Source organism: Chelonoidis abingdonii, chromosome 1 (assembly GCF_003597395.2).
Source record: "Chelonoidis abingdonii isolate Lonesome George chromosome 1, CheloAbing_2.0, whole genome shotgun sequence".
NCBI lineage: Eukaryota > Metazoa > Chordata > Testudines > Testudinidae > Chelonoidis > Chelonoidis abingdonii.
In genome coordinates, this window is record NC_133769.1 from 212,808,391 (window position 1) to 212,835,968 (window position 27,578).

At 42.1% G+C, this 27,578-nt stretch overlaps 1 protein-coding gene and 1 long non-coding RNA gene across 2 annotated transcripts in view; both read right to left on the reverse strand.

Moving 5' to 3' along the window:
- Window positions 1–27,578, reverse strand: part of LOC142045797 (uncharacterized) — a 368,358-nt gene that overhangs the window by 12,388 nt on the left and 328,392 nt on the right. The window lies entirely within an intron of this gene.
- Window positions 1–27,578, reverse strand: part of LOC116833984 (amine oxidase [flavin-containing] A-like) — a 59,979-nt gene that overhangs the window by 12,388 nt on the left and 20,013 nt on the right. The window contains exons 2-9 of the mRNA XM_032795786.2: window positions 24,288–24,382; window positions 20,788–20,925; window positions 6,719–6,823; window positions 5,344–5,435; window positions 2,333–2,474; window positions 1,629–1,778; window positions 1,113–1,272; window positions 189–285 (exon numbers count right to left, since the gene is read on the reverse strand). Of these exons, the coding sequence (XP_032651677.1) occupies window positions 189–285; window positions 1,113–1,272; window positions 1,629–1,778; window positions 2,333–2,474; window positions 5,344–5,435; window positions 6,719–6,823; window positions 20,788–20,925; window positions 24,288–24,382 (979 nt within the window). The remainder of the gene's footprint in view (window positions 1–188; window positions 286–1,112; window positions 1,273–1,628; window positions 1,779–2,332; window positions 2,475–5,343; window positions 5,436–6,718; window positions 6,824–20,787; window positions 20,926–24,287; window positions 24,383–27,578) is intronic.

The following is a 27,578-nucleotide window of genomic DNA, read 5'->3' on the forward strand; positions in this document are numbered from 1 at the left end:
AGGGGCTGCATAGCTACTTTATCCCACACAAGAGGATGCCAAAAGACTGCAGTTGGCCCAGAGTGCCCTGCATGTATCCTCATAATGGGTGAATATCTCCTATAGTGATTTGCATGCTTTCCAATCCCCTCCGCAAGTCCTTTCACAAGCATCTATAAATCTAGGAACATGGACTAGGGGTGCCTTACCCTATAATGGCAGGCACCGATCCATCAGGTTTGGAATCATCTAAGGTTATTGAAATTGGCGCTTCTTCGTCCTCAATAAGCATGCTGGCACAGTAGTCTGACAGGAGAAAGGAAACAGATATAGTAACTGCTGAGTGCTATGTATTGGTAGTAATGAAAAAACTTCACTGAAAAGTAAATGCATAGCTGTTCTTCATTCACTGATAACACCTAGAAATCTGGAACCTTCTTCTAGCATTCTCTCTCTCCCTGTCAGTAGTTTCCCAAACTGCGTGTATACACATATACTAATTTGTTTTTAAATGGGGACTTTGTTGCTTTGTATGAATTTATTTGTGACTCACAGAAAGTTATTGAGACTTACTCTTACCAAATAACAGGAACTACAAAAAAAAATGCAGACTAGTAGAAATATAGTATATTTGTTCCTCAAATAGCTTGCCGAAAACACCAGAACCCTATTCTTGGCAAGTCTAATCAGGGGAGACTCAATCTTGTACTCCTTGTGGAATTCTCAACAGGCATTACACAGAAGTAGGGTAGATACAGAAGGGGTAGGACATAACATAGGATTTGCCATAGTGGATCGGAACCCTGGTCCACCCAGTCTAGTATCTTGCCTCTAACAGTGATCAGATGCTTCAGAGGTAGGTGCAAGAAACTCTGTAGTGGCAACACTTGAATGACTTAGTGGCTAGCTGAAGAGAGAGAAATCCTCATAACATGAAAAAAAAAATCCACCTGTTTAATGCAATGGTGGCTGTTCTGATGTTGGAAATGAAGCATCCTCACACATAGTTTTGGAAACAATTTTTTTTTTGTACATTCTCCAACACTTAAAGATGATAAATCCATGACTTTGAAGTTAGTGTAGCACTAAATTCCCAAGTTCTTCATTTTCCCCCGTAGTTGATACCCACGTACCCATCTTCTTCCAGAAGGCCTCTTTATAGTACATCATACATTTAATGACAGAACCCATCGGAAGACGGTGAATTAACTGGTTTCTCTCTGATGGTAGTTCTGGGTTGAAATGGATCTTTGTAGTCAGGCCTGGGGGGATGGCACTAATCACATAACTGCCCTGAAAAATAAGGCACTGATATATAACACACACACCTGCAATCTTAGATATGAACAGAAATATTATTTTCCTTTATTTAAGATGACATTTGTGGGCGCTATTATATAAAATAACACAATAAAATAAAGCAGAGAGAAGGTAGACTAATGTCAGGAGCCAATTAACAATACACTAATATAAGACCCCGTCATAAATAAATCAGTAAAGTAGATTTCAAAGACTTTCAGGGGAGTCTGAGAAGCAAAGACGCACAAATGCATGGTGCTGATTACATTTGGCTAAGAGCTGCCGCAGACATTCCCTCCTCTCCCCCCCCACCACAGTAAATGCAAATTACTATATTTTTATTGAATTACCTCATATATCTCATGATTTAGAGTCTCCACAATGACATTATCACCTGACTGATCAATGCGAACTACAGGCCTCTCCAGTTTAACTCTGCCTTGGAGGCGTTCCATTATCTTTTCGGTAATCTGACCAGAACCCCCAACAAACTTCCGCTCCTGGAAACAAAAAACCCCATCAAGAAATCATCATGAGAGTAGAGTCTATAATAAATTCTGTTAACACATGAGAAGATCAGGGTCAGATTTTCAAGTGCACAGAGCCCACAAAAAAGGCCAGATTTTCAAGAGTTGTTTTGAGTTAACTAATCAAGTTATCCAAGTAAACTTTTACTACACTTTAGTTTGAAGTACACTTGCTTTGTATGCTTGAAAGGCACACATACATTCAATGATAAGTGACCATATAAACCAAAGTGGCAGATATTACAGTAGCAGAAAAAACAAACAAAAAAACCTATATGTTGAAGAGACTGGGGAGGGAAATTAAATAAATTGTCCTGATTTAACTTGAGGCCTAGATCGATTAGATGTCACATTGTACCAAGCTCCCATAGATAATTTGACACCTTCAAACACATATTGAACACTTGCACTGTGTAAACTGATTATTCATCTTTTCATTAACTGCAGAGAATGTGTTAAGTTTGTGGAAAGGAACACCACACTTGTTCATTACGGTCTCAAGAAAGGAAACGTATGACATTCTGTACCTGCCCCCCATTGGTTACGGAAAATATCCTGGTTGTCCCCCCACACAGCTTCACGTACCACAGGAACCAGAGAGCAGAGACCTCATGTGGCTCAGAGGTGACATTGATGTTCACAAAGAGAGTAGCAAACTCTCTGGCAGCTCTGTATGCAAAATAAAAGCACAGACAACAGGGTTAGGAAGTAGATATTAGAGCGGTAAAAGTTTTTGGATAATTGGTACATTCACCAAAAATGCATTTTTCAGGACCCTGAACCAAATCACAAATTCAGGTTGAACTTAATAGTTTCAGCTGAAAAAAAAGGGAATTTTTTTTGCAAATGTCAAAATGTTTTGGCTTTGACATTTTGTTTTGAAACTACGCTTTCAAAATGAAATATGATTTCAAAACAATATTTAAAATATTTCATTGCGCCTGAACAAAATGTCTGTGTGTTCTTTTTGTTTTGGTGAGAAAAACCATAACAATTCTGTTTTGGTTCAGAACAGGTTTTGTTGTTGTTAGCCAGTGAAATTAAATTCAATTATTTACTAAGCTCTAATAAATACTACTTTGCTGTTGGCTATTATTAGTTTTTCATTATTTCTCTTTGAACAAGGTTATTACCTAAAAGCACACAGATCATTTTTTGCTCAGTTCAATTTTTGGCCTGTAGAAAGGACTATTTGAATATGTTTATATGAACCTCCCTACCATTTACTCATTCTTATTTATCCTGCTTCTTAACTAGTTTCCCAGTTGCCACTACTGCCACAAAACAAATATTTTCTCAACAGGAGATGCATTCGATAGCCAGTTAGCGGAGATCTTCTTCCTTTCTCCTTCATGAGGAGCTCATCAAGTACACCACTCCCACGGTTTGATACATCCCTGGTAGCTTAAGGAGTACATTTCCAAGGCCACTCCTTACTCTGCCACCTGTCACTGCAATAAATTTTATTGCCTAGTCGAATTTAAGTTCTACAATGTGCAGCAACGGCAGCAATCATAGTAAATATATATACACACAGGGCCAAATTCCCTGCTGGTGTAACACCACTGAACACAACAGTGTTACACCAACAGAGAATTAGACCATTCACCTGTATTTCACTTGTGATTTGTTAATTAGCATATACTAAGTTTGATCATTTATGAAAAAGAGTCAAAGTGCTTCCAGATAAAGTTTCATTAACAGAGAGAATCTCTATTGATTTGCTGAGGTAACCAACTTAGCAAGCTATCTCTGACGGAATATGTAACTTGTGAACTTTTACAGCTTTTTCTTACTTTGGTTCTGAGGGTAGATTTATTTTCTTAGCCATGAACTTTACTTGCCTTTACAAGTTATTGGTGTGGATCTGAAAGCACCCAGCATGCAGAAAGATCAGTTTCCTACTTGTAATACTACCATTCTGAGCAGCAGCTAGGAACTTTGATTGGTTGAAGAGAATAAAACAGAGAGTTTTGAGTTTTTCAGCATATCTCAGCTCAGCATCCCTATTAAGATTACAAGACTCAGCAATAGAATCAGTTTTGTTCACATTGCACAGAAGCACCGTAGCATACAGATTATTATAAATCTAGTACTGCTTATACATCTGTGAGTTATTGACTTAGAAGCAAGTCCATTTGGTCTAGAAAGAGTTGCTCAGAATTACTTGCAAAGACTACAACAGTGGTTTGCAACCTATTACCATTGTGGGCCGCATAAGCAGCTCTGTGTGTGTTATGTGGGCTGCATCCACATGTGTATATATACTACCTGTATGGCCCTGAGGATGTCACATGGGCCGCAGCTGTGTGCTGATTGGGCTGGGGGTTGAGAACCACTGGACTAAATGCATGGGCAGACAAGTGGCTTATAAAATTAACTGTATGGAAAATATTGTGCAATAATGATCAGGACAGAAACCTAGTGGCCATATTCTGTAAGACTTCGAGCAGGAGAAGGATTCGGAGAAGCACAATACCTTGAGGGAGAAATAGTCTGAAATCTTTGATATAGTGCTAAATAGTAGTAAGAAAGAAAAGGCAAACAGTGCTGAGCTGCCTAAATAAAAGGTACTGTATTAAATATAGAGGAGGAAGCTATTCTAGTACAGTGTAAGGAAATGGCACAGCCAGCTAGGATATGTTTAATACAGTCTACCTGGTTCTGTTTGCCTTATTATAGTGAGGATTCTATGAGATGGGTAAGGAAGAGCAGACCACAACTGGAGGTATTGACTCCACATCCATGCAGTGGTGTTTTAATTCACATAGCACCTGGAATGTGCATAGCACTTTATAGACAAGGAAAAGACAATGCCCATTCCCACAGAAGCTTACAATCTAAGACCCTGGTGCTGCCAGGTGCCGAACAGGAGAACTGCTCAGTTCTCATAGGAGACGCTCAGCTCCTTGCATGTTCAACTCTCTTAATCTGCCCTCATAGACCATCTGCTGTAAAACCCATATATCATTTTTATTTATGATGTTTGGGCTTGCCTAATTTGTCAATTTTTTTTATATATCACACTGCCAAAAATTACGCTAGTTGTGGCCTCACTAATGCTGAGCAAAAAGAAAATCATTTAACTTGTTTTACATGGGGAATTCTGTTGAGACAATCTAGTATCACATTTGCTGCCTTTGTGACAGCATAGCACTGTTAATGCATTCAATTTATCATCCACTATACCTTTATAACCTTCCCTCTTCCTACTTTCTACCCAGTTATCTTCTATTCTTTGCTTGAGCATTCAATTATTTCTTCATACATTAGCCACCTTGCATTCGTCCTTACTGAATCTCATTTCAGTGATTTTAGAAACTTCTAATTTGTCAGGCTCATTCTATACTTTTAACTCTCTCCTCTTAAGTGATTACAATCCCTTTTCCCTTTGTGTCATCTCCAAAACTGAAGTCTGACCTGACCCACTTGAAGTCAACAGAAGCATGATCAAGACCTCCGTAAGTGCACTTTACACCCCATCATATAATGTGCCAAGGAAGCTAGAGGATTTTAAAGTTAATAAAATGTTATCTACTTGGTCCAGCAAATTTTGTCAGTCAACTCTTTCATTGTCATTTTGTCCCATTCTGCAGCATGTGGGGCCGCCCAGGGTGCATCAGCAGGGATCTACAAATGAAGTCAAAATATTAGACTTAGTGCATAGTATATTACTACCTAGTCATATTTAGTTTGCTATCCCAGGCCTGCTAATATAGTGGGTCAAATCTGCTCCCACCTACTGGTACACTGGTGTAAATCTGGCCTCTCTGTTTCATCAATAGATACACTCGTGCAAACCCAGAATATAACTGAGGGCACAATCTGGCCTTTTATGTACACTGTAAAACTGAACTACACATTTGACGACGATCTGCTGCCTACAAGTCTCAACACAGGAATGCACTACTGTTTATTTGAATCTTGTCAAAAAAAAAGGTAATATCAGAGATTTCTGGGAGAAAGCATTCAGTGTAGGTACATCATAATGCAGTACCTGATCCTGAAAAACCTTACACATGTGAGTAACTCGTCCTTGTGTGAGGAAAGTTATTGATGTGTGTAAGTCTTTGCCAGATTGGTCCCCAGTTCAGTAGTAGGGTTATGGAACAGTTGACAGATATTTGAAAGTTTGGAATCCTCTGCAGAGATTTTTTTTGCACAGTGGATGGTCAAGAATTTTTAAACTTCCATTTCTGAAGCATTTACAAATTTTTATTTTAAAAATAACATCACTGTTAACTAGCCTGTAGTCCATCTTACACAGCTGCCCATGAACATCAATATCATCATAACAGGTATTTCTAGGGAAAGATAGTAAGCCCCCACTTCTCCTCCCCCTCAACTCCTGGCCTGGCCTTCCTGGACCTTCAGTAGGGGTACGCAAGTGCTAAGCACATCCGCTGCTTTGCCCCACCCTTGAGCACGTGGGCAGAGTACAGACTTTGCCTCTTTCCCAATACATTGGACAGCACAGTTGCGCCACCACAGGAGGCAGTACGCCCCTACTGGTCTGGATTAGTAACATATTGCTATTCTCCTCAAGCCAGGCAGGAATCTTACCTCTGTGACATACACTGCTTTTCCTGGGGCCCTGCAGCTATACCCTTTACAAAGAGTAGACTGTCTAAACACAGTCTACTCCTCCATGGTCCAAGGTTTGACATATTTAAAAGTCCTTTAGTAAAATAGCACATTTCAGCCTCCAATCTTTAGCCATAAAATCTCATCTACCCTTTCAGTGTACGTGCCCTGACATCGTTCGGTGTTTGTGGTTGTTATCTGACACTCCATATGGGAAATCTGAAAGGGTTTTTCTGAACCTTCATATTAAAAAGCCTATTCCCTATGATACCAAGATCAATGGTGTAATCTCATAATAGATATATATGCAGTCTGCATTTATATCATACCTCTTTCCCCATTTCATCCATTGTCCTCCACAGATTGTTATAATCCAGGTAAGCTATGGGATTCCATACTGGAGGGAATGCACCCCGGAATGGGTAGGACTTCCCCTGAAATGCACAAATAAAGGGAGCCAACTGAGATACAACACACCAAATGGACCAAGGCTTCACGGCAGCACAAAGTAAACAGAAATTGCAATTACCAAAGCAATATTATAATTAACTTTCAACCCAAAAATTCTTTGTAAATGAATCCTGGGCAAATTTCTGCTGTGCGAAATGCCGATCAACAAGTAGGCCAGGTGACAAACAAGAAAACCAAGTTGTCTTAATTGGATCCCAAAATTCAGTTTTTGTAGCATCTGGTTTCAGATAATAGAGCAGATTTCAGCCATGCCTGAGGGCTTGTCTACACATAAAAATAATCTGGAATAAGGTAGGGTGTGATTTTAAAATAGATTATCGATTCCTGATTAACTCCATGTATGGATGCTCTTATTCCAGAATAAGAATGTCTTAATGCACAAAATATCCACACACAGGAAATAGCTATTCTGGAATAACTCCTCAGGAAGACAAGTCCTAAATGTTAAGTATTCCTTGCTGCTAAGCCTGTTACTGATGGTTGAAACTGAGATGATTTAGTGATTCACACTGAGCAAGCAACCAAAAGTTTGGATAAACTCTAAATAGGTTTCAGAACTATCTGAATATTTTTGACTGCAGTCACCAATCATCAGTCACTAGGCGTAGAAACTTGGCCATATTCCTTTGTGATATGATGCATCCTGAGAACATTAGCACATGAAAATTCTATACTAAAAACAAACCAATACAAAAAAAACCCTCCAGATGTTTTTGGCTTCAGAAAATAATTCTTGTTATGAATACGCCAGGAAACTGCTGCAGCTATACAGGCTACTTAAGATGACCCCAGGAAATAATTAAAAAGAAGTACATACAAGAAATGACATACATCTGAACAGCTGGTTCTCTTGACAGCTCTTAGCTGGAGCTGAATCAACAGTCAACATTTTTTCCTCACCAAATCACTTAGAACCTCCTCCTGCTCCTATTGAAATCAATGGCCAAATTCCCACTGACTTTGTGTTGTATGGGCATGCCCTATTAAGTCTCCTCGGACTGGCTTTCTGCAAAGATCCTAACACCAAAACCCTACAAAAGGGCATTTCACCATCTGAGTTGGTGAGACTAGTCAAGAAGCCAAACCTCAAGATTCAGGGTCAAATTATGGCTTTCCTAGTGTAGATGTGCTGAGATGGGAGACTACAGGAGGCAGTCATAGTACCGCACAGGGAGGGTGGGGTGGGCTCTCCTGGCACAGCCAGTACCATTTGCTCCCTCAGTAAGGTGTAGTCATGATCCTTCTATCTCCACACAATGACTTGAGGCCAAAGGGCTGCTCTGGGATGGGATGGGGAATGTGGGCTATACCTTTGTCCCAACTGTAGCAAGAGCTGGTTAGTGAATGTGCACTCACAGCAAATCTAGGAGGTACCATGCCAGCTCCTGGCCCAGCTAGGTATAATGCCTGGAGACACTATCACCTCCTCCCACTCTCAGTCCTGCTCAGGCTCCAAAGGTCCTTACGGTTTTGTTTTTTTTTTCCAAATTATGTTGAGCAGTTGAAACAGGGCTCACTCCCTCTGGGTACTGATATGAAGCTTGTTTAGCTCAGCGTTGTTTTGTACACATTCTCAACCATCTGGGCCACAATTTCTCCCCCATCTTTTTTTAGGAGAGGGTGGGGTGGGAATGGCTGCCCATAATCTCTTCTCCACATCCCTCCAGTGTGGCTGCATTATGTGCACTTGCTGCTACTAAAATAGAATGAATGCTCCCATCAGGGGTGGCTCTAGGCATTTTGCCGCCCCAAGCACGGCAGGCAGGCTGCCTTTGGTGGCTTGCCTACGCAGGGTCCGCTGGTCCCGCGGCTTCGGTGGTGCACCTGTGGGAGGTCCGTCGAAGCCGCGGGACCAGCGGACCCTCCGCAGACAAGCCGCCAAAGGCAGCCTGCCTGCTGCCCCCGCGGCTTGCCACCCCAAGCATGCGCTTGGCGTGCTGGGGCCTGGAGCCGCCCCTGGCTCCCATGAACCAGCTGCAAGGTAGTTATCTGGACTGAGACAAACTGCTTCCTCCTTCTCTTTGGCCAGCAGCTCTAAAGTGGAATTTGGAAGAGAACAAGCTGTGCTGTAGGGTGGACCAGATACAAATGGATGGAAGCTGAATCATCATGTATTGGCTAGTACAGCAGAAATCCTAGCTTGGTAAACTGATTCTATTCATAATGGATAAAAGCTATAGGAAGTAGCAAATTATTTGTTTTTTTAAAAATCTTTCTTACTGCTTTGTTTAAAAAAAACGTTATCATATACTGTATTTGTGAAGCTTAATTATTATTAATCAGGACTCTAGTTGCCTCTCATACACACTCTCTCACCATAAAACAAAGTGAATGCCACTGAAAGGCAAAGGGCAAGGTTTAAGTTCACCATCTCATTGCCTTAAAGATTAATTATTATTGAGGCTACAAAGCCAGGTATTGCAACGCAGAGGTCACAGCGCAGGAACGAGCAGAAATAAACTCTCCCTTCAGAATGAATGACAATATGAAAACTTGCCACAGCTCTATCTGCTGCACAGATAAAAGGTGGAACAAACCTTACCCAACTCTTAGCTACAGAAAGCCAAGATAGAGACAAGAAGGAGATATTTTCTCTTTGAAAGAAGCTTGGTTTCTGTTTACTATGTAATAAAGACCTTCCTTTACACAACCTGGCAATATGGGTACTGAACTTCCATTGGGAATGGACTAGCTAACATACAACACTTCACATTTTAAGCCTATTTTACTCAGTCCCAGAAAGTGTTTTATTTTTTTTAAAGTGGCAGAATCACTTTTGTGAAAGTGATAATTTATTTTCATAATAAATCCCTCCCATTGCTTATTTAAACCGAGGCACTCCTTTATCGGTGTCCGCTGCAAGAGCCAGATAATACTAGCTCACAGTAACTCTAGTATAGGCCTTTTCCCAAAGCAGCTCTGCAATTTTAGCTGTTGATTTAATTGAATTAGGCAGCAAAATGCTCAGATACTCCAAAAACTCTGCTCTGATTTACTGCAGTTAACGCTGAATGTGACAGACAGAATCAGCACACTCTCTAGGCTGCGTCTACACTAGTGTTCTCCTCATGTTTCCCACTGCTGCACTAGCCCCGGTTCAGCTCCACGGGTAGGCACACTAGTGCTAGAGCTAGTGCAGACCAGCTGCTAGTATTTTAGCCACCATGCAATGTAAGCCTATTCAGAGCAAGTCTAGAAATGTTTGGCGTTATTTCTGACACTCATTTCTTCTTTTATTTACTATTCTTTGGTATTGCAGTATAGCATCTAGGAGCCCCCGTCTCAGACCAGGACCCCACTGTGCTAGGCACTATTCAAACACAGAACAAAAGGGCAGTCCCGGCCTCAAAGAGCTCACAAGCCAAATACTGAAATTATTGGGCTTTTATTTATTTTCTGTAGCTAATCTGAGGCAATAGCACTGGCTTGATATTTAACAGCTTTTGGTAACTGACTGGAATTTTAATGGTATTTAGGGGGCCAAATCCTGGGCCCTACGAAGTCAATGACAAAATTTCTATTGACACTGGTGGGCCGAGGATTAGACTTTGGCTGAGGTGTTTGATCAGCAGCTCTGAAGACTAACTTCTTCTGCTGACCAACAGCACTGACAGCCTGAGCAAGGAGGACCAGCTGCATCAGCACAACTAACACATACGGTGTGTGAGCCTTGTCTTTGAATCCAGACAGAGCTCTGGCACACAACGAATGCTTCCATGCCCTTCCATGCCCCACGCCAGATGTGACAAACTGGCTCTCTAAAGAAAGTAGCAGTAAGGATCACTGGGCTCCTTTATTTACTTCCTTTCACCTGCTAAACTCTAGAGTTTCTAATCACAGGGGCTGGATCTTTCCCTGAGAATTACTCCCTTGTCTCCCACAAAGAAAGGTAGAGGTGTGGGAGGGTTTGTGTGGTGCTGGTGACTTCTACAGCAATAACCTTCTTGGCTGGCCTGGACACTGTGGAGAGACCTCAGTGAAGTCTGGGATCTGTAGATGGTGAAATGATGTGCTGTGTTCAGGAGCGGGGAAGAATCAAGCGGGATGCACCTTTTACTCCCATCAAACCAATGAATTAGAACAGTGGACAATTAATACAGCATGAGGCTGCGTTAACTTCTATGTAGTTCTTCTGTGCCAGGGAAAGTAACTTCAGGAAGAGTGGGATCCTGGAGGAAGCAGCAGCTGGGGAAGTCCTTGACTATATGGCTCCAATGGAGCCACGCTGCCAGGGAGACGGTGGGGCTGGGATTAGAGGACCCTAAATCTGGCATGTAGACACAGGACCTCTATGCAGATGGCCTGGGCCTACTGGAGACTTCAGGAGATCTGTGGAGCATCCGAGACAGAGGGGAGGGAAGCTGCTACTTCAACCCAAAGGACTGATACACCCTTACCCCGATATAACGCTGTCCTTGGGAGCCAAAAAATCTTACTGCATTATAGGTGAAACTGTGTTATATCGAACTTGCTTTGATCTGCCAGAGCGCGCAGCCCCGTCCCCCCAGAGCACTGCTTTACCGCTGTGATGGGGCAAGGCCAGATGGCTACAGTAAAGTATTGAGAAACAGGTATGTTAGCACCAGGCTAAACAAATCCCTAGTACCCTGGTAACCAAATGGCAGTTGCTCCAGGTTAATCAAGGCACCTGGAGCCAATTAAGATCTTTCTAGAAGGCAGTAGAGATAGCTACTTTAATTAGAACACCTGCAGCCAATCAGGGCAGGCTAATCAGAGCACCTGAGTTTAAAAAGGAGCTCACTCCAGTCAGGCAGAGAGGAGAAGGAGTGTGTGTGAGGAGCGGGAGCAAGAAGACAAGGAGCTGAGAGTGAGAGAGTGTACTGCTGGAGGATTGAGGAGGACAAGCGTTATCACACACCAGGAGGAAGGTCCTGTGGTGAGATAAAGAAGGTGTCTGGAGAGGCCATGGGGAAGTAGCCCAGGAAGGTGTAGCTGTCCTGCAGCTGTTACGGGAGGCACTATAGACAGCTGCGATCCACAGGGCTCTGGGCTGAACCGCGAGTAGAGGCAGGCCTGGTTCCCCCCAAACCTCCCAACTCCTGATCAGACACAGGAGGAGCTGACTCAGACTGTGGGTTCCACAAGAGGGGAAGATCACTGAGGTGAACAAATCCACCAATAAGCGCAGGACCCACCAAGGTGGAGGAGGAACTTTGTCACACCACATAATATCTGATCATGTTATAATTGGGGTAGAGGTGTACTAGGAAAGCTCCAAGGGGGAAATCATTGATCTATCTATGCAGATGCTTATCCTGGTGCCCATCACTGTAGTTTCTGAACATCTTCCATCCCCATGCCACCTTCTTGCATGGGTGTTTCCAGGGGAGGGGGGAATCCAGGCCAAGTGGTTATTGGCCCAAGAGTTTACATAACCGCTTTTAAAACTTTTCACATCTCAAGCAGGACATCAGTGGAGTCTTTGTTCTTTACAGAGGGGTTAATTGCAGTGAGCAAGGGTTGAAATTATCTCATTTTTATACTAGTTATAATGTTCTCGGTGGATTACCTTGAACTACTGATTCCTTAACTGAAAAGCAAATAACCTTCTGGCTTCGCTCCTGTGCTAACAGCCTGGCTGCCTGACTAACCCACAGAGTTTATTTAATTTTTCTTTCCCTAGGGTGCTGAGCATTTTCCTACTGACTTTTAATCCTGCTGCCTGCCTGACTTAGTTACCTCACACCAAACAAAAGAAAACAATCTGATGCTCCATAGCTCAGTGCTTAGCAAAAGCAATTTGGAGAGAAGCTCTCTGTTAGAGCTGCACTGTGCACATACAGGGCTAAATGGTGGCATTTAGTCCTAGGTAGGATGCACTTTGGAGCCATTCCACCCCAAGCAAAGTTCAGGGAGATGCAATCCCACCCCGAGCTTCGAAACGTGCAAGGGAAGTGCACAGTTACACCCACCTTGAGGATGGCACGGCCTACTCCTGTCTACTGATCCTGGGGGGGGGGCAGGGGTGTGTGTGTGTGTTTTGAAACCTGTCTCTTTCCCCACGCCTCCTTTGGGGCAATGTACACCCTGGTGGTACCTAGAAGGAGCAGCCCCTGTGTTCCCCTGAATGCAGGGACTGAGACTGTTCTTGGGCCTTGCATAACGCAAACAGTTGGGGATTGAGAGGTAGCTCCTTATGCCATCGTGCCCTTCTTCCCAAGTGCTCGTGCATAAAGGACAAGGACATTCAGATTTAGAATGTCTGTTGTTCCCCTTACTGAAGCTGATTCTGCAGTTCACAAATCTCTACACCGACTTGCTCACACCCTTGCTGGCTGCTCTTTCATCTTTTATTCTTAGGGTACATCCACACTGGTAGCACGTGTCCCCGTGTATGGAAACAGACATGCTAGTTCTCCTTGAGCTACTGCACTAAAAAGTAGCTAGGGGCAGTTTGGGCTAGCTACCGAAGTATGTACCCAAAAGGTCTGGGAGGGTTTCTATTCAGGAAGCTAGCCTGAGCTGCCACCCATGCTACCCCCAGCTACGCTGCTATTTTTAATGTGCTAGCTTGAGTAGAGCTAGTGTGTGTCTGCGTACAAGCATGCTCCAAGCTGCAGTATAGACGTATCCTTAGTGTGGAGGAAGAAGCTCTATATAAGACACCACGCTTTACATACAAATGATTGCCATTTGCCAGAAGTTCATATGCCTTGAAAATGCTGAGTAAATGCAGCACAACCAAAATTGAAAAAAAAAAAAAAATCCCTGATTTTGTATATCAGTGTGAATGCTGCAGACAGACACAAACAGGTTGCACATTTTGTAAGAAGAGTTTCATTTAACACAATAGCAATGCACCAAGAGCTATGATTTCTAGAGGCTCCTGTTCAACTGACATGAAAGTGACAATAGAGGATAATGGGACTTTCGAAGAAAGTAACAGATATCAGATGAAAAAAAAAAAAACCCAACACTGTCAACCAAATCTGTGAAGGAAGAAGTTCCCTTATTCTCCCTCATTTCTAAAACATTCATAATGGCCATGGGGGACAATAAATAAAGAACAGGCTTGCTAGAAAGACAGCCTAGCAGCTAAGCAAAATCTACATGCCAAAACCAAATATATTTAGTGTTTCAGGATATGAACTAGCTTTTGACTCATGTTGGTTGACATGGTAACAAGTGGTGTTCTTTCTATAGAAAAAGGGAGAACAAAAAAAATGGGAAAAGACGGACAGCAGGTTTGGATTTGGATTTTTCAGGTACACCGTGGCTGCAAAGGAAATCCATCTACCAGTGAAAGCTCATGGTTCTTTAAAAGTGCAATTAGTATAATACACTTGAAAAATTCCTTCCCCAGTGAAATTCACAGAATGTCTTGGAGTACTTTAAATCCCTTTAGTTGCTTCCTAGCTAAATTCCCTTGCTTCTAAATTAAATGATTCCAAGTGTTATCCTAGAGCAAAGCCTCCTGACTTGTGGGAAACTGCTGAATAAAAAAATCTCTGTGAATCTGTGGTGGGCATGAATGGCTGAAACTGTCACAGCAAAGTCTAAACCTGGCTTGGGCTTCTTGAACAATCTGGTCATTCCCCTCTCTGATCTCAGCACAGTTGGAATGTGAACTTCAGAAACAAGCACTTGGGAATGGACCTCTCTGTTTAACCACAGCTAAACAAACAGTATGATAACCCTTAGCTGAGAGAGATACTATATTATAGTTAAAGAGAAATGTTTTCCATCTTTCCTCTGAGTGCTTTCCGTTCAAACCCGGAACTTGGTAGCAAACCCACAAATGACAATTAATTAACCTGGTAATTTACATTGCAAATATTTTCTAGATGAATAAAGGAATTTCATGCCCATAATTCCATGTATCAAATAGTCTGCTGACCAACTCTACACTCATGAAGACTCAGCCTCTACCCTGAAGCGCTCATAATTTAAGAAGCCAAGAAACATATGAATAGGAGGAAGAGAGATAAAACATACAAGGCTGAGGGGCATTCAAGGCACAACCAAGTGGCTGGCATTGTGTACAGGAACATCTGCACAGCATATGGGCTAGACCCTCCCAAGACCAGATGGGAGATTCCACAGAAGGTTGTGGAGAATAGCAGGGCTAAGATTCTGTGGGACTTCCAGATCCAGACGGACAGGCAGGTACTGGCCAATCAACCAGACATCGTGGTAATAGACAAGGACCAGAAGACAGCGGTGGTGATAGATATAGCAGTGCCAAGTGACAGCAACATCAGGAAGAAGGAATATGAGAAGCTGGAGAAGTACCAGGGCCTGAAAGAGGAACTAGAGAGGATGTGGAAAGTGAAGGCCAAAGTGGTCCCAGTGGTGGTAGGAGCCCTCGGGGCTGTGACTCCTAAGCTGGGTGAGTGGCTCCAACAGATCCCAGGAACAACATCAGAGCTCTCTGTCCAGAAGAGTGCAGTGCTAGGAACAGCTAAGATACTGCGCAGAACCCTCAAACTCCCAGGCCTCTGGTAGAGGACCCGAGGTTGAGGAAGACACATACCACCCATACGGGTGAGAGGGGAATTTTTTTTTTTATATATATATATTGCCTTGAATGCCCCTCAACCTAGTCAATATTAGGTAGCTAACTTCTTGTATGCATCACAGTAGAAATAGATCTTGAGAATGGATTCAAAGGGAGAGAGTGTAGTTGCCATCTGAGAATGTGATATAACACAAAATCCCAAGGGAATGAAGAAAGAGAGTAATGGAGATCCCAGGGGAAAAAAGCAAGCAGTTGAGGCCTGGAATTACGGGGAGGGAGAGAGAAATAGACCGTGCTGTCAGGTTCTGTCCTAGTGTTTATGTGCCTCCCACAAAGACAAGGGGGATATCTGAGATTGATATGTCTACTCTCGGAGCTTTGGTTTCAACTTTTAGCTCAAGGAGAAATACGTAAACTAGAAGTCACTCAGCTAGAGAAAAAAAAAAAAAAAAAAAGAACGTAACCACCACAGTGCAAGTGGCAGGAGGGGCTATCCACCCTGATTACATGCCTGTCAGAAATTCATGGTATGTACTTGGGGTAACTAGCCCATCTTGCCACTCTCACAGTCACTGCTACGGTCTATTGTTAGCACACTAGCTCGATGAGAGCTAGCACAAGTATGTTTCCTTGAGCTGGGAATCACACTCCCAATGTAGATGAACCCAAGGTTACATGAGACAACCAGTGATGGGTGGGATCTTTGTGCTACAGTGCAACACCCAATGATGATACACTAAAGGAGGACGAAGAGGAAGGGGAACCGCTGATAGAGAAAAGAAGCAACTTCTAATTGTTCTTCTTTCCAGCACCTGGAATAGCAATCTTATTGGAGAAAGGGAGGCTTTATTTATTTAGCGCCTAAGGCAGTAGGTATGTTAAGAGCTTAATCTGCTTTCTGTTGCTGTGTTCTGAGATTTCAGGAGCCCCACATATAGAAAAAAAGGAGCTCAGCAGGACTGCAAGGCCAACTCCAGGACTAGCCCACATTATGTAGGATAGTTGACAAGCTGGTAATTCTGCTTCTTATTCAGGAACACACTTCTACAACAAAGGAAGCTTATGGGAGAAGCATGGTCATCAGCTAAAGCACGGATAATGAAACCTGGGACAAAGAAATCTGGATCTACAGTGTCAAAATGGATTTAAGGTCTGAATTCATGTATCTGATTAGAGGCTCTTAGCACACAGAGGACAGGCAGGGCCATTTAAGAAGCAAAGGAGCCCATATTTGAGTTTAAATTAAATACAGTAGGCTAGATGCTCAAGTAGCGCAATCAGCATAGCTTGAGTGAAGTCAGTGGAGCTACACCAATTTACAGAGGCTGAAAATCTGGTCAATTTATTATGGAAGCATTATAACAGAGGTGGAGCTGCTATGTAATAACCTAGGAATATTGAGATGTAATAATGCTATATTACATATCCGTTCCTACAGTATTTAATCTAAGAATATTGAGATGACTGTTTTAGGAACACTGCATGTGACCTGCTCAGTGAGGGGAAGTTATTGTGCAATTGGGTTAAGACTTCCCTGTATGAATGTACTGAGCTAGCTTAAGTGGCGACTGGGGGAAAAACAAATCGGAAGAAGACAATGGCCCAGATATGGACACCCCAGCACACACTTGCAAGGCAATGGGCAAAGCTATCTACTTCAAGGACTTTGAATCCTGCCTCCAACAAAGTTTCAAGCCTTCTTCTGCCAAGACTAGGAATTATTAGATCAAAGAGCTACAAATATTTAAAAGCTGACTTGATCTCCGGGACGTGGGGTGATCACAATGACTAAGCAGCTTTTAAAGGAGACTCTTCATGTAGCAGGGGGAAAGAAATGGATTGAGAGTTAAGGGAACAAATTATGCTAACCCTAGAAGTCTCAGGAGACCTTAGGAAGCTTAGAACCACCAGTATCCCCTTGTGAAAGATAGTAAATGCCTTGTAGGCTAGACATACATGTAGTATGTTTTATAGTTTTTAAGATCTGTTTTCTCTTAAATGGTTTGGTTCTAAATAGATAATATTTTGCTTTAAGGAAGCTATCTGGTCATTGTTTACTACTGTCACTGCTCCCAGGGGGAACAGAACTGCAGGATGTGAACCTAAATCAGGCCTGCTGAATTAATCATGGTGGATCACTGGGGACTACAGCAAAGGCCTGATCTGAGAATCCCATGATTCCACCCCAAGAGAGGTGATGGCTAGAGGCTTGAGACCTGAGAGGAAGTGATCTCAAAGAGATCAGAAGGGGTCAGAAGTGCAGTTAGCCTTGTTACTGTGACAAGTATGTTATATCTGGTATTATCCTACATGTTCTTTATAGGATTTTATTTATATAACAGTGTTAGGCAAATAATTTACATTTCTGAAAATATTTACATGGCATATTTTGAGTGTCATTAGAAAAATAAAATGTGTTTTAAAAATAAATTTAAATAATTTAAAACACAAAACTGTTTTTGTGCTTCCATGACTGCGTCTTCCAGGCATTTCGTATTAGAAACTCTGTTTCTAAAGGCCCACTTCCAATATTCAGCTGTTCTGTGTTTTTCTTCAGCGAGGAAGAAATAACATTGCATAAAACTGCTGTTTGTTCAATGAAAATGGCCACTTGCCCAAGCAGCAGGCAACTTGCAGAACTGATCAGCTATTATCTTGGTGTCACTTCATTTAAAGGGAAGATTTATGCAGAATTTCACGGAAATAAAAAAAGTAGGTAGTGTGGCCAAGCAGGCATGGGAATTGTCATTTTGTTTAGATTTGGACATAGCTAAAAATGTAAATTGTTGCCAGAGAAGTATCTCTTTGTTTGGCATTTACTCTTTGTGGGGCTCTTTGGGGCTCAAAACCTATATGGGCATCCCCCCCCATTTTACAAGGTTATATCAGAAAAATAAAAAAATTAAAGAGTAAAGAACTTTCACATACTGCTGCTTACAGATGCTATAAATGCTTCTGATTAGATTCACAAGAGTTTCTGAAAACAGGATGCAAAAGATTGGACAGCCATCCAGAAATATTGGAGCTCCACAAAGCATATTTTCAAAAATAATTAAGTACCAAATGTGTCCTGTCTTAAAATTGCAAGTCTGACTGAATCATGGGTGCTGGAAGGACTGCAAAATTGAGGAGGAAACATGGGGTAGAAATGCCACTCAAATTTGGCATGGTCATCCCTCTATCATGATAACAGAGGAGGGGATGCTGCCATTACTGCACCCATCTCCAGTCAGGAGACAAAAGGTGTTGGTGGAGCCCCTGAGCCCTTGCTGGGGTCAGGTTCTCTAAAGTGTGGGGGGGGGAGCATGGTACCCCTTGTTTAAAGGGAGAGGATGGTAATAGCCTTTGCTCCCCCCAGCACCTGTGGACTGAATATATTTTACATAAATTAAGAACATAAGTGATCTCTCTCTTGCCATCCATCTCCACCTTCTGACAGAGATTAGGGACACCATTCCTTACCTATCCTGGCTAATAGCCACTAATAGACTTGACCTCCATGAATTTATCTAGTTCTCTTTTAAACCCTGTTATAGTCTTAGCCTTCACAACCTCCTCAGGCAAGGAGTTCCACAGGTTAACTATGCACTGTGTGAAGAACGTCCTTTTATTTGTTTTAAACCTGCTGCCCACTAATTTCATTTGGTGGCCCCTAATTCTTATATTATGGGAATAAGTAAATAACTTTTCCTTATTCACTTTCTCCAGACCACTCATGATTTTATATACCTTTATCATATCCCCTCTTAGTCTCCTCTTTTTCAAGCTGAAAAATCCTAGCCTCTCTAAGCTCTGCCGATATGGGACCTGTTCCAAACCCCTAATCATTTTAGTTGCCCTTCTTTGAACCTTTTCTAATGCCAGTATAGCTTTTTTGAGATGAGACCACCACATCTGTATGCAGTATTCAAGATGTGGGCGTACCATGGATTTATATAAGGGCAATAATATATTCTCAGTCTTATTCTCTATCCCTTTTTTAATGATTCCTTACATCCTGTTTGCTTTTTTGACTACTGCTGCACACTGCATGGACGTCTTCAGAGAACTATCCATGATGACTCCAAGATCTCTCTCCTGATTAGTTGTAGCTAAATTAGCCCCCATCATATTGTACGTATAGTTGGCGCTATTTTTTTCCATTGTACATTTCTTTACATTTATCCACATTAAATTTCATTTGCCATTTTGTTGCCCAATTACTTTAGTATTGCGAGATCTTTTTAAAGTTCTTCATAGTCTGCTTTAGTCTTAAATATCTTGAGCAGTTTAATATCATCTGCAAACTTTGCCACCTCACTGTTTACCCTTTCTCCAGATCATTTATGAATAAGTTGAATAGGATTGGTCCTAGGACTGACCCTTGGGGAAAACCACTAGTTACCCCTCTCCATTCAGAAAATTTACCATTTATTCCTACCCTTTGTTCCCTGTCTTTTAACTAGATCTCAGTCCGTGAAAGGATCTTCCCTCTTATCCCATACAACTTAATTTACATAAGAACCTTTGGTGAGGGACCTGGTTAAAGGCTTTCTGGAAATCTAAGTACACTTCGTCCACTGGATCTCCCTTGTCCATGTTTGTTGACCCCTTCAAAGAATTCTAATAGATTAGTAAGACACGGTTTCCCTTTACAGAAACCATGTTGACTTTTGCCCAACAATTTATTTTCTTCTATGTGTCTGACAATTTTATTCTTTACTATTATTTCAACTAATTTGCCCAGTACTGACGTTAGACTTACCGGTCTGTAATTGCTGGGATCACCTCTAGAGCCCTTTTTAAATATTGGTGTTACATTAGGTATTTTCCAGTCACTGGATACCAAAGCTGATTTAAAGTACCATAGTTAGTAGTTCCACAATTTCACATTTGAGTTCTTCCAGAACTCTTGGGTGAATGCCATCTGGTCCTAGTGACTTGTTACTGTTAAGTTTATCAATTAATTCCAAAACCACCTCCAATGACACCTCAATCTGTGACAATTCCTCAGATCTGTCACCTACAAAGGATGGCTCAGGTTTGGGAATCTCCCTAACATCCTCAGCTGTGAAGACTGAAGCAAAGAATTCATTTAGTTTCTCCACAATGACTTTATTGTCTTTAAGTGCTCCTTTTGTATCTGGATCATCCAGGGGCCTCACTGGTTGCTTAGCAGGCTTCCTGCTTCTGATGTACTTAAAAAACATTTTGTTACTACCTTTTGAGTTTTTGGCTAACTGTTCTTCAAACTCCTTTTTGGCTTTTCTTATTACATTTTTATACTTAAAAAGAAAATCTTTGTTTCAATTGCAAATAAATCAAAATGGAAAAGCAATATCTACTACAGATAAATGCATACTGAACTACCAAAGAGGCACTTTAGGACAGGACTCTCTTCACAAATGCCAGAACTTTTCAAAGTTTAACACTCTTATTAGCTGCATGCAGAAAATATTTAAATCTTACCTTCACATAATGGATAAGACGCTGTGCTACATTGACTTTAAACGTCTCTATACCCAGTTCCTTGGCCAATCGGAGGATTCGGTTTTGCGTAGGTCCTATATATGCTCCACCAACGTCTACATAGTTAACTTGCTTGTTCTGTCAAAAGAAAAATTGCGAGAATTAGAAAGGCTAGAGGATGGCCTGCAACAGAAAGCTCTAGGAACTGGAAGGTGGTCTTGGATATTTCAAAATCTCTACAATAACCTCTGTCCTACATGCATTGTGGTCAACAACAAAACTCCAATGACTCAAGCACGTGCAGGATCGAGTCCTTTAACAACAAATTCAAGAGGCCCTATTGTCTCACTGTTCATTTCCTGCCACAGCAAAGAAAGTTAGTGCCTGATTCTCCACTGCGGTCCACATTATGAAGTTATTTACACTTGTGCAAAACTGGTGCAAAGTGAGTGTCAAACACTGCAAATTAGAATTCTCCAGGCCTTAACACAGTTGTGCCCAAATGTTAATGAGTAGAACCAAGCACATAGTTCTGATGAGGAGAGTTATGAGACACAAAGAGGACTATTAAACAATGATGAACTGTGAGCTCATGGTAATGCTGTCATGACAGTTTGATAATTATTATTTTCAGTATTTCAATATAGTTTTCCCTATTGTCTTTTTAATCATTTGAGGTTCTTAGCGTATGAGATGCAATGTTCAAATCTAAATAAATGGCCATTAAAAAAAAATAATCTATCCCCTACCTTTTCAGAATCCATATTGTACTGTGTTTCTGTACTGAAAAAGAGGCTCCCCCAATCTTTGCAGAAGTTTTCCTCTATTAATACTTACAATCTGAAAATCGATCTGTTAGCAAAGCTTGCTGTCTCTATCTAGATACTTACATGGCCCCTAGCTCTGTTGTATCTGAGCACCTCATCGGGAGGTATTTGAAAACAATAATCCCTTCTCCAGCACCATAGGACTGGACTCAGAGGTGAAAGTAAGCCGGTACGGGCCGGTATGGAGGACCGGTAAGAAAAGGAGACTGGCTGAGGGAGGGAGAAGCCTGCCCCCTGCATAAGAATAGTTTAAACTCAGCTGTTCCCTGAGTGGTTCAGCCCTCGGAGTTAGGAGTGGTTTCTGGCATCCTTGTTAATTTCACTCACAGTAGCTGGGGGGAGTGGGGAGGGTGTGTTTGACCATGGCAGGGGCAGTCCTTGTCTGCCTCCGGGGATGAGGGGATCTCTCTCCAATACTAATATACACAACATATACAAGCATTTGGCTGCACAACTTAAATCCAGAGCTAATAAAAGCAGGTGGAAGGGGAAAACTCACTGTCACATTGGTTTCTTATCTCCTCCCTCCCCCTCCTCCAGCCAGGCTGCAGAAAAGGCTCTGCATTCCCCCTCCCCGAGCAGGGATTCTCTTCTAGGCTTTAGCTTGCAGTAGAGACACTGGCTGAGATGCCTACTGCTGCTGCCTGCATAAGGACAGTTTAAACTCAGCTGTTCCCTGTGCAGTTCAGCCCCCAGGGTTAGAAGCCATTTCTGGCACCCTTGTTAATTTCACTCCCAGTTGTTGTTGGGGGGGGGGGAGGGGAGAATGTGTGTGACCATGGCAGGGGAGTTCTTTTCTGCCCCCAAGATGAGGGATCTCCTATACACAAAAAACACAATCAAAATCAGGAACCATTTCCAAGTTCAAATCTATCTCGTTCCCTCCCCAGCCGAGGATCATGGTTGTGATGTCCAAACTGCTTGCAGATCCTCTTTGAAATGTTACTGAACCACACAGGGAACAGCTGAGTTTAAACTGTTCTTATGCAGGAGGCAGGCTTCTCCCTCCCTCCCTCAGCCAGTCTCCCTGCTCCTTGCTGCAAGCTAGAGGGAAGCCCCTGAAGCTGCTGCTCAGTGCCAGGCAGGGAGAAAGGATGGATCCTAGCATCAGCAGCCTGGCTGGAGGAGGAGGGAAGACACGGAGAAAAATGTGACAGTGAGTTTTCACTTTTTCAGGCTTATTCCAATAGTAAAGTGTTATTACAGACAGTCCTGGTAGTAGTAATAGTAACTTTATTTTCTCTGTCATGCAATGGGAGGGATCCATGAAGTACGTAGGAGAGGTGGGTGGGTTGCTTGCGATTGGACCCTATGGGTAAGAAATGTAAATTATTTACACCTCTGCCCAAACCCCAGGGCTCCCAGCTGCTTTTGCAGCTGGGAGCTCTGGGGGTGATTTAAAGGGCCCAGCCCCTAGCTTCAGCTGAATCCTTGACCCATTTAAATCCTGATTTAAAAGTCCCAGGATTTAAAGGCCCCACCTCTTCCGATAGAGGCCACGCCTCTTCTGATTGAGCCCCTCCCCCTCTGCAGGACTCTGGAGTACCAGCAAGTCCTTTAAGCTACTTTCACCCCTGACTGGGATATAATACAGTGTGAACATGTAACACTGCTGCATTAGTGCCTGGCAGTGAAGGAGCTCCAGGCAGAACTTTGCACATCATCAGATACACTTGGGAAGAAAGCAAAAAGTAAGAGACACATACTATTGTTAGCAGGCGATTTCCCAAGACAATAATTCTGTTCGATTTTATTTATAGCAAGTGTTTTAAATGAAGCATCTTTAATGTCATAGAAGGATGTAGTTTATGTGCTGGGGTTTCTAGTACAACGGTTGCTATTGAATGCTAATATTTATCCCCAGTTACCAGACAGCGGTGTCTGACATACTTAAGCATCTCTCTATATTTAGATTGAGAAATAGCTGCAATTTTTGTACATCACAGTGTGGTATCTCAGGTAAACGCTTATTTTGTTAATGGCAAACAGTGTAGTTGGGAAACAAAGTACAGTACGTTTCTGTAATAGTTTTGTTCCAGATAGCCTTACAGAGAAATGGCAATAAAAAGACAGCTCTGAGCTTTAATGAAGAGCTTTATGTCACATTAATATTCAAGAGCCTTGATTGATTCTTGTCACAGATCTGTGAAAGTTTACATCTTCTAGTGGATTGTACCCATGTAGAAAGACTGCCCATTTGCCCTAAAACACCACCTTTGGTTTTTCCAAACATACATCTTTCTACAATATGATCCTGGCTGTGTACGGCATCTATAGCAACCCTGTATTTTCTGACATCATAACAATACCCAATGAGAATTAGCTATTATTGTATTGGCCTGGCAACTTCCTTCCACTGGCACATGTATATAAAGGAATAATGATTTGGACTCTCCTCTGCAATGGACAGAAGTCTAACTTGTATGTGAAGGAGGAAGGGAATATTTTCAAATTCAGTGTCTGATATACGTTAAGCACATTGTCAACCACTGTACATGCCACATAATCAAAATGGGATGTAGTTTTTTAATAAGCAACCTCTATATTTATACCCATTTTAAAGATCCACATTATTCAGAACCTCTTTCCATCCTTAGCCCATTTCTTGGCAATGGCAGAAGTGGCACTATGCACCCACAAAATCAAGTGTTACTGCTGTCAAAAAGCACTTACCCTAACCGTGAAAGTCCTTCCTCCAACTCTGTTACGGGCCTCTAGAACCAGAACATTAAGCCCAGATTCAGCCAGCAGCTTCGCTGCTGACATACCTACAAGAAAAAGAGACTCCATCATTTTAAAGTATAAGACCTATACAGAACAAGAGCAGCTTTTTAAAAACAACAAAACTGTGTGGTCAGAACCTTCCATACTGTCTCTAGAAGCCTTGAAAAGGCCCGTAAGCTTTAGGACCCTATTAAATGTGAAATGCATTTTCACTACAGAATCATTTGCTTAATATTAACTTTGAATGCTCTATGTAAAAACACACAGAGAGACAAAATCCCGAAGACTCAAGCTTCATTCTCCAAGGTTTTAAAAACTTATTAAGAGTTTAGACAACAAAATATCAGCTATTCAGTGCAGGTACTGTTTCTTTCTATGTGTCTGTACAGTGCCTAAAGAGACAGGTCCCCAGTGTTGGTTGTAGCCACTAGGTGCTACAAATAATATATGATAATGATATATAGAATGACATCACAGAAAAGCAGCCTTTCCTATTTCTTCTCTCTCCCATCAACTCTCTGTCTCACTCCTAGTCACTACCTCTTGTCCACAGTCAGAAGTAAACAGTATATTTGATGTAGGGATTTATTTTAATGCAGCAGGTTTTGGCCATGGCAATCAAATTGGCTGAATGTGGATGCTTTGCAAGATCAATTATTTTCTCTTCCAGATGATCTAATTATGAGAGCACATGATGGAGATCAGAGACACAGAAAAACCAATAGGATAACAATCCTCTTTCTTTTATGAACATGAACCAAGATGGTAAAAAACAATCACAAGTTTGTCAAACCAGATTATCCCATTGTTCCTTAGGCCAATTTGGCATACAGCTTTGTATCAGAAAGACAGTCTTAGCCTTCCAATAAGATACCCTGCAGTAAGGAACAGTAATTTAATATTCATGCTGATATACTCCTTAGAGATGTGATTAAAAAAACACTGCTTTTACACACACACACACACACACACACACACACACACACACCTCTACCTCAGAAGGCCAGATCATATACCATTCACAGCATAACTGTGTGTTTGCATTTGTTCTGAAGACAAAATGGAGTAATCCCTATAGCCCTTGTGCAGATGATCCTTTATTACATAGGTAGGAAAAATATTCATAAGGAAAAAAAAATCAATCATTTTCAGAAACTGAGGAAGTTAAAATGCCCTGTTGTATATATGAAATATGAGATTACTACAATTTCTTTCTTTCATAAGAATTGTTGGATTACTAGCAGATCACAGGGTACAGTTAATTCTTCCATTCTCTTTCTATTCAATATTTAAAATTTTTCAAACTAAGACACATGCCAGAGCAACAAACGTCTTCCAGACCTCTCTCTTTCTCTCAACATTTGATTTTTTTTTTATAAACCACACACAGCATTTCTGCATGTCAGAGATTCCAAAGAACATTTTCATTTTATTAGGAGCTCCATATTTTAAGGCCAAATGCTTTCTTCCTCCCCAACAGAGATACAGAAAATACAGTGTAGAGTTGGAAACAAACTGAATCTTCCTCTGTGTAAATATTTTTTGTATCAAGGGAGAGAGCTGTTCAGTTAAATTGATAATGGCTTCTGGATTTTTTACATTCATGAAAGGAAGAGAGAATTAACCTACACACGATGACATCAAAAAAAAGAATTATTGATCCTTTTTTTAATTTTTTTTAGAGATTTATCCTGTAGTCATAGTTCTGAGGAGAAAAAAAATGTGTGCTGTGTTCTTATGTTACTCTATGACATAATAGTACTCAAACACTTTGGCCTTGGTATTTGAAGTACTGTGCACCCATCATGTACCTAAAAGTTGTAATAGTTACACATTTATGCTTACAAAGACTTGAAATATTAGGACTTTCTATGTGGTTACGTGGTATGTAGAGGATAAAAGCAATGGCTAGTTAGGAAGAATTATAGTTAGAGTGGGTTGGCTGCTGTAATTTTGTGGGCTAATTGTGTGACAGCATCAAATCAATATGGGGGAACAAATATTAACCCTCTGTTCAGCAGAGAAGATGGGTAAGTGTGGCTGAGGAACTGTAACTCATTTAATCTTGTTTAATGTTACGCCTTTGCGCTACAGTCTTACAAGTTACATATATAAGTTTCATTATTTTTAAAGCATGTGTCAATGTATATTTTGAGTCCATTAGACGGTTTCATGAGGTGGTATGGGCTGCCCTGCATCCATGTTTCATGGAAACAGTGACATAGATGAGAGCTAGCTGGCTGAGACAAAATTCAGATAAAGCCAAGGCAATGCCAATAGGGCATGGGAAGAAGTTGGATAAACAGCAGAGTTTATAGCAGCAGCCAGGGGTTCCCCAAGAGTGGAGGAGGCCCCCGCTTGGCCCCTGACCAGAGCTAGAGATTTGGCCTGGATGCCCCTTCATCATGACAGAGGGGTAGCCAGACGGTGCTACAACCCCATGTGCAAGGTCACAACACCATTCAGATTTGACCTGGCTGCCCCTCCAACAGGACAGGGAGCAGGGGAGTAGCTGGGTGAAATTGGGTGACACTGTGACTCCATGCACCTGCTTCCCTCCCCTCACCAAAAAAATCTTTGCAGTTCTTCTGGTGCCCATGGGCACTAGGCATCCCCAGTCCCCAGGGACAAGCTGAGCAGGGGACACTGGGAACCCCCAGTCACAGGAAGGTGGGGTGACTAGATATGAGCTTTTGGTGCTTCATGGGGAAGCAGAACTAGGATGCAGTCTGGGGCTCCCAGAACTGCCTGGCCCCTGGTTATTCCTAGATTCAAAGGCCAGAAAGTCTAGCTTAGGATCATCTAACTTTATCTCCTGTATAGCACAGGCCACAGAATGTCACCAAAATAATTCCCAGAGCAGATCTTTCAGAAAAACATCCAATCTTGGTGGTGGGGATAGTGCTCTTCAGCCCTACCACCTCTCTGGGTAACGGCTCAGGACTAGCTGTGGAGTGGGGACAGAGAGGAGAGCTCAGACATGATGTGGGGGAAAGCATGGGGTTGGGTGTGGGATGGGGATATCCTGGGGCTGGGTGCAATGGGGAAAGCTTGGAGCTGGGTGGGTGGCAGCGGGGGGAGGGAAAGTGTATGCGCAGCTGGGTGCAGAGGAGAGTGTGGGTCTGGGTGCAAAGGTAATGTGAGCGCTCAGGACTGGATATGGAGAGTAGTAGGTGGAGAGCTCAGGGCTGAGTGTGGGGAAAAGCAGGGGAGGGAGTGTTTGAGGCTGGGAACTTGTGG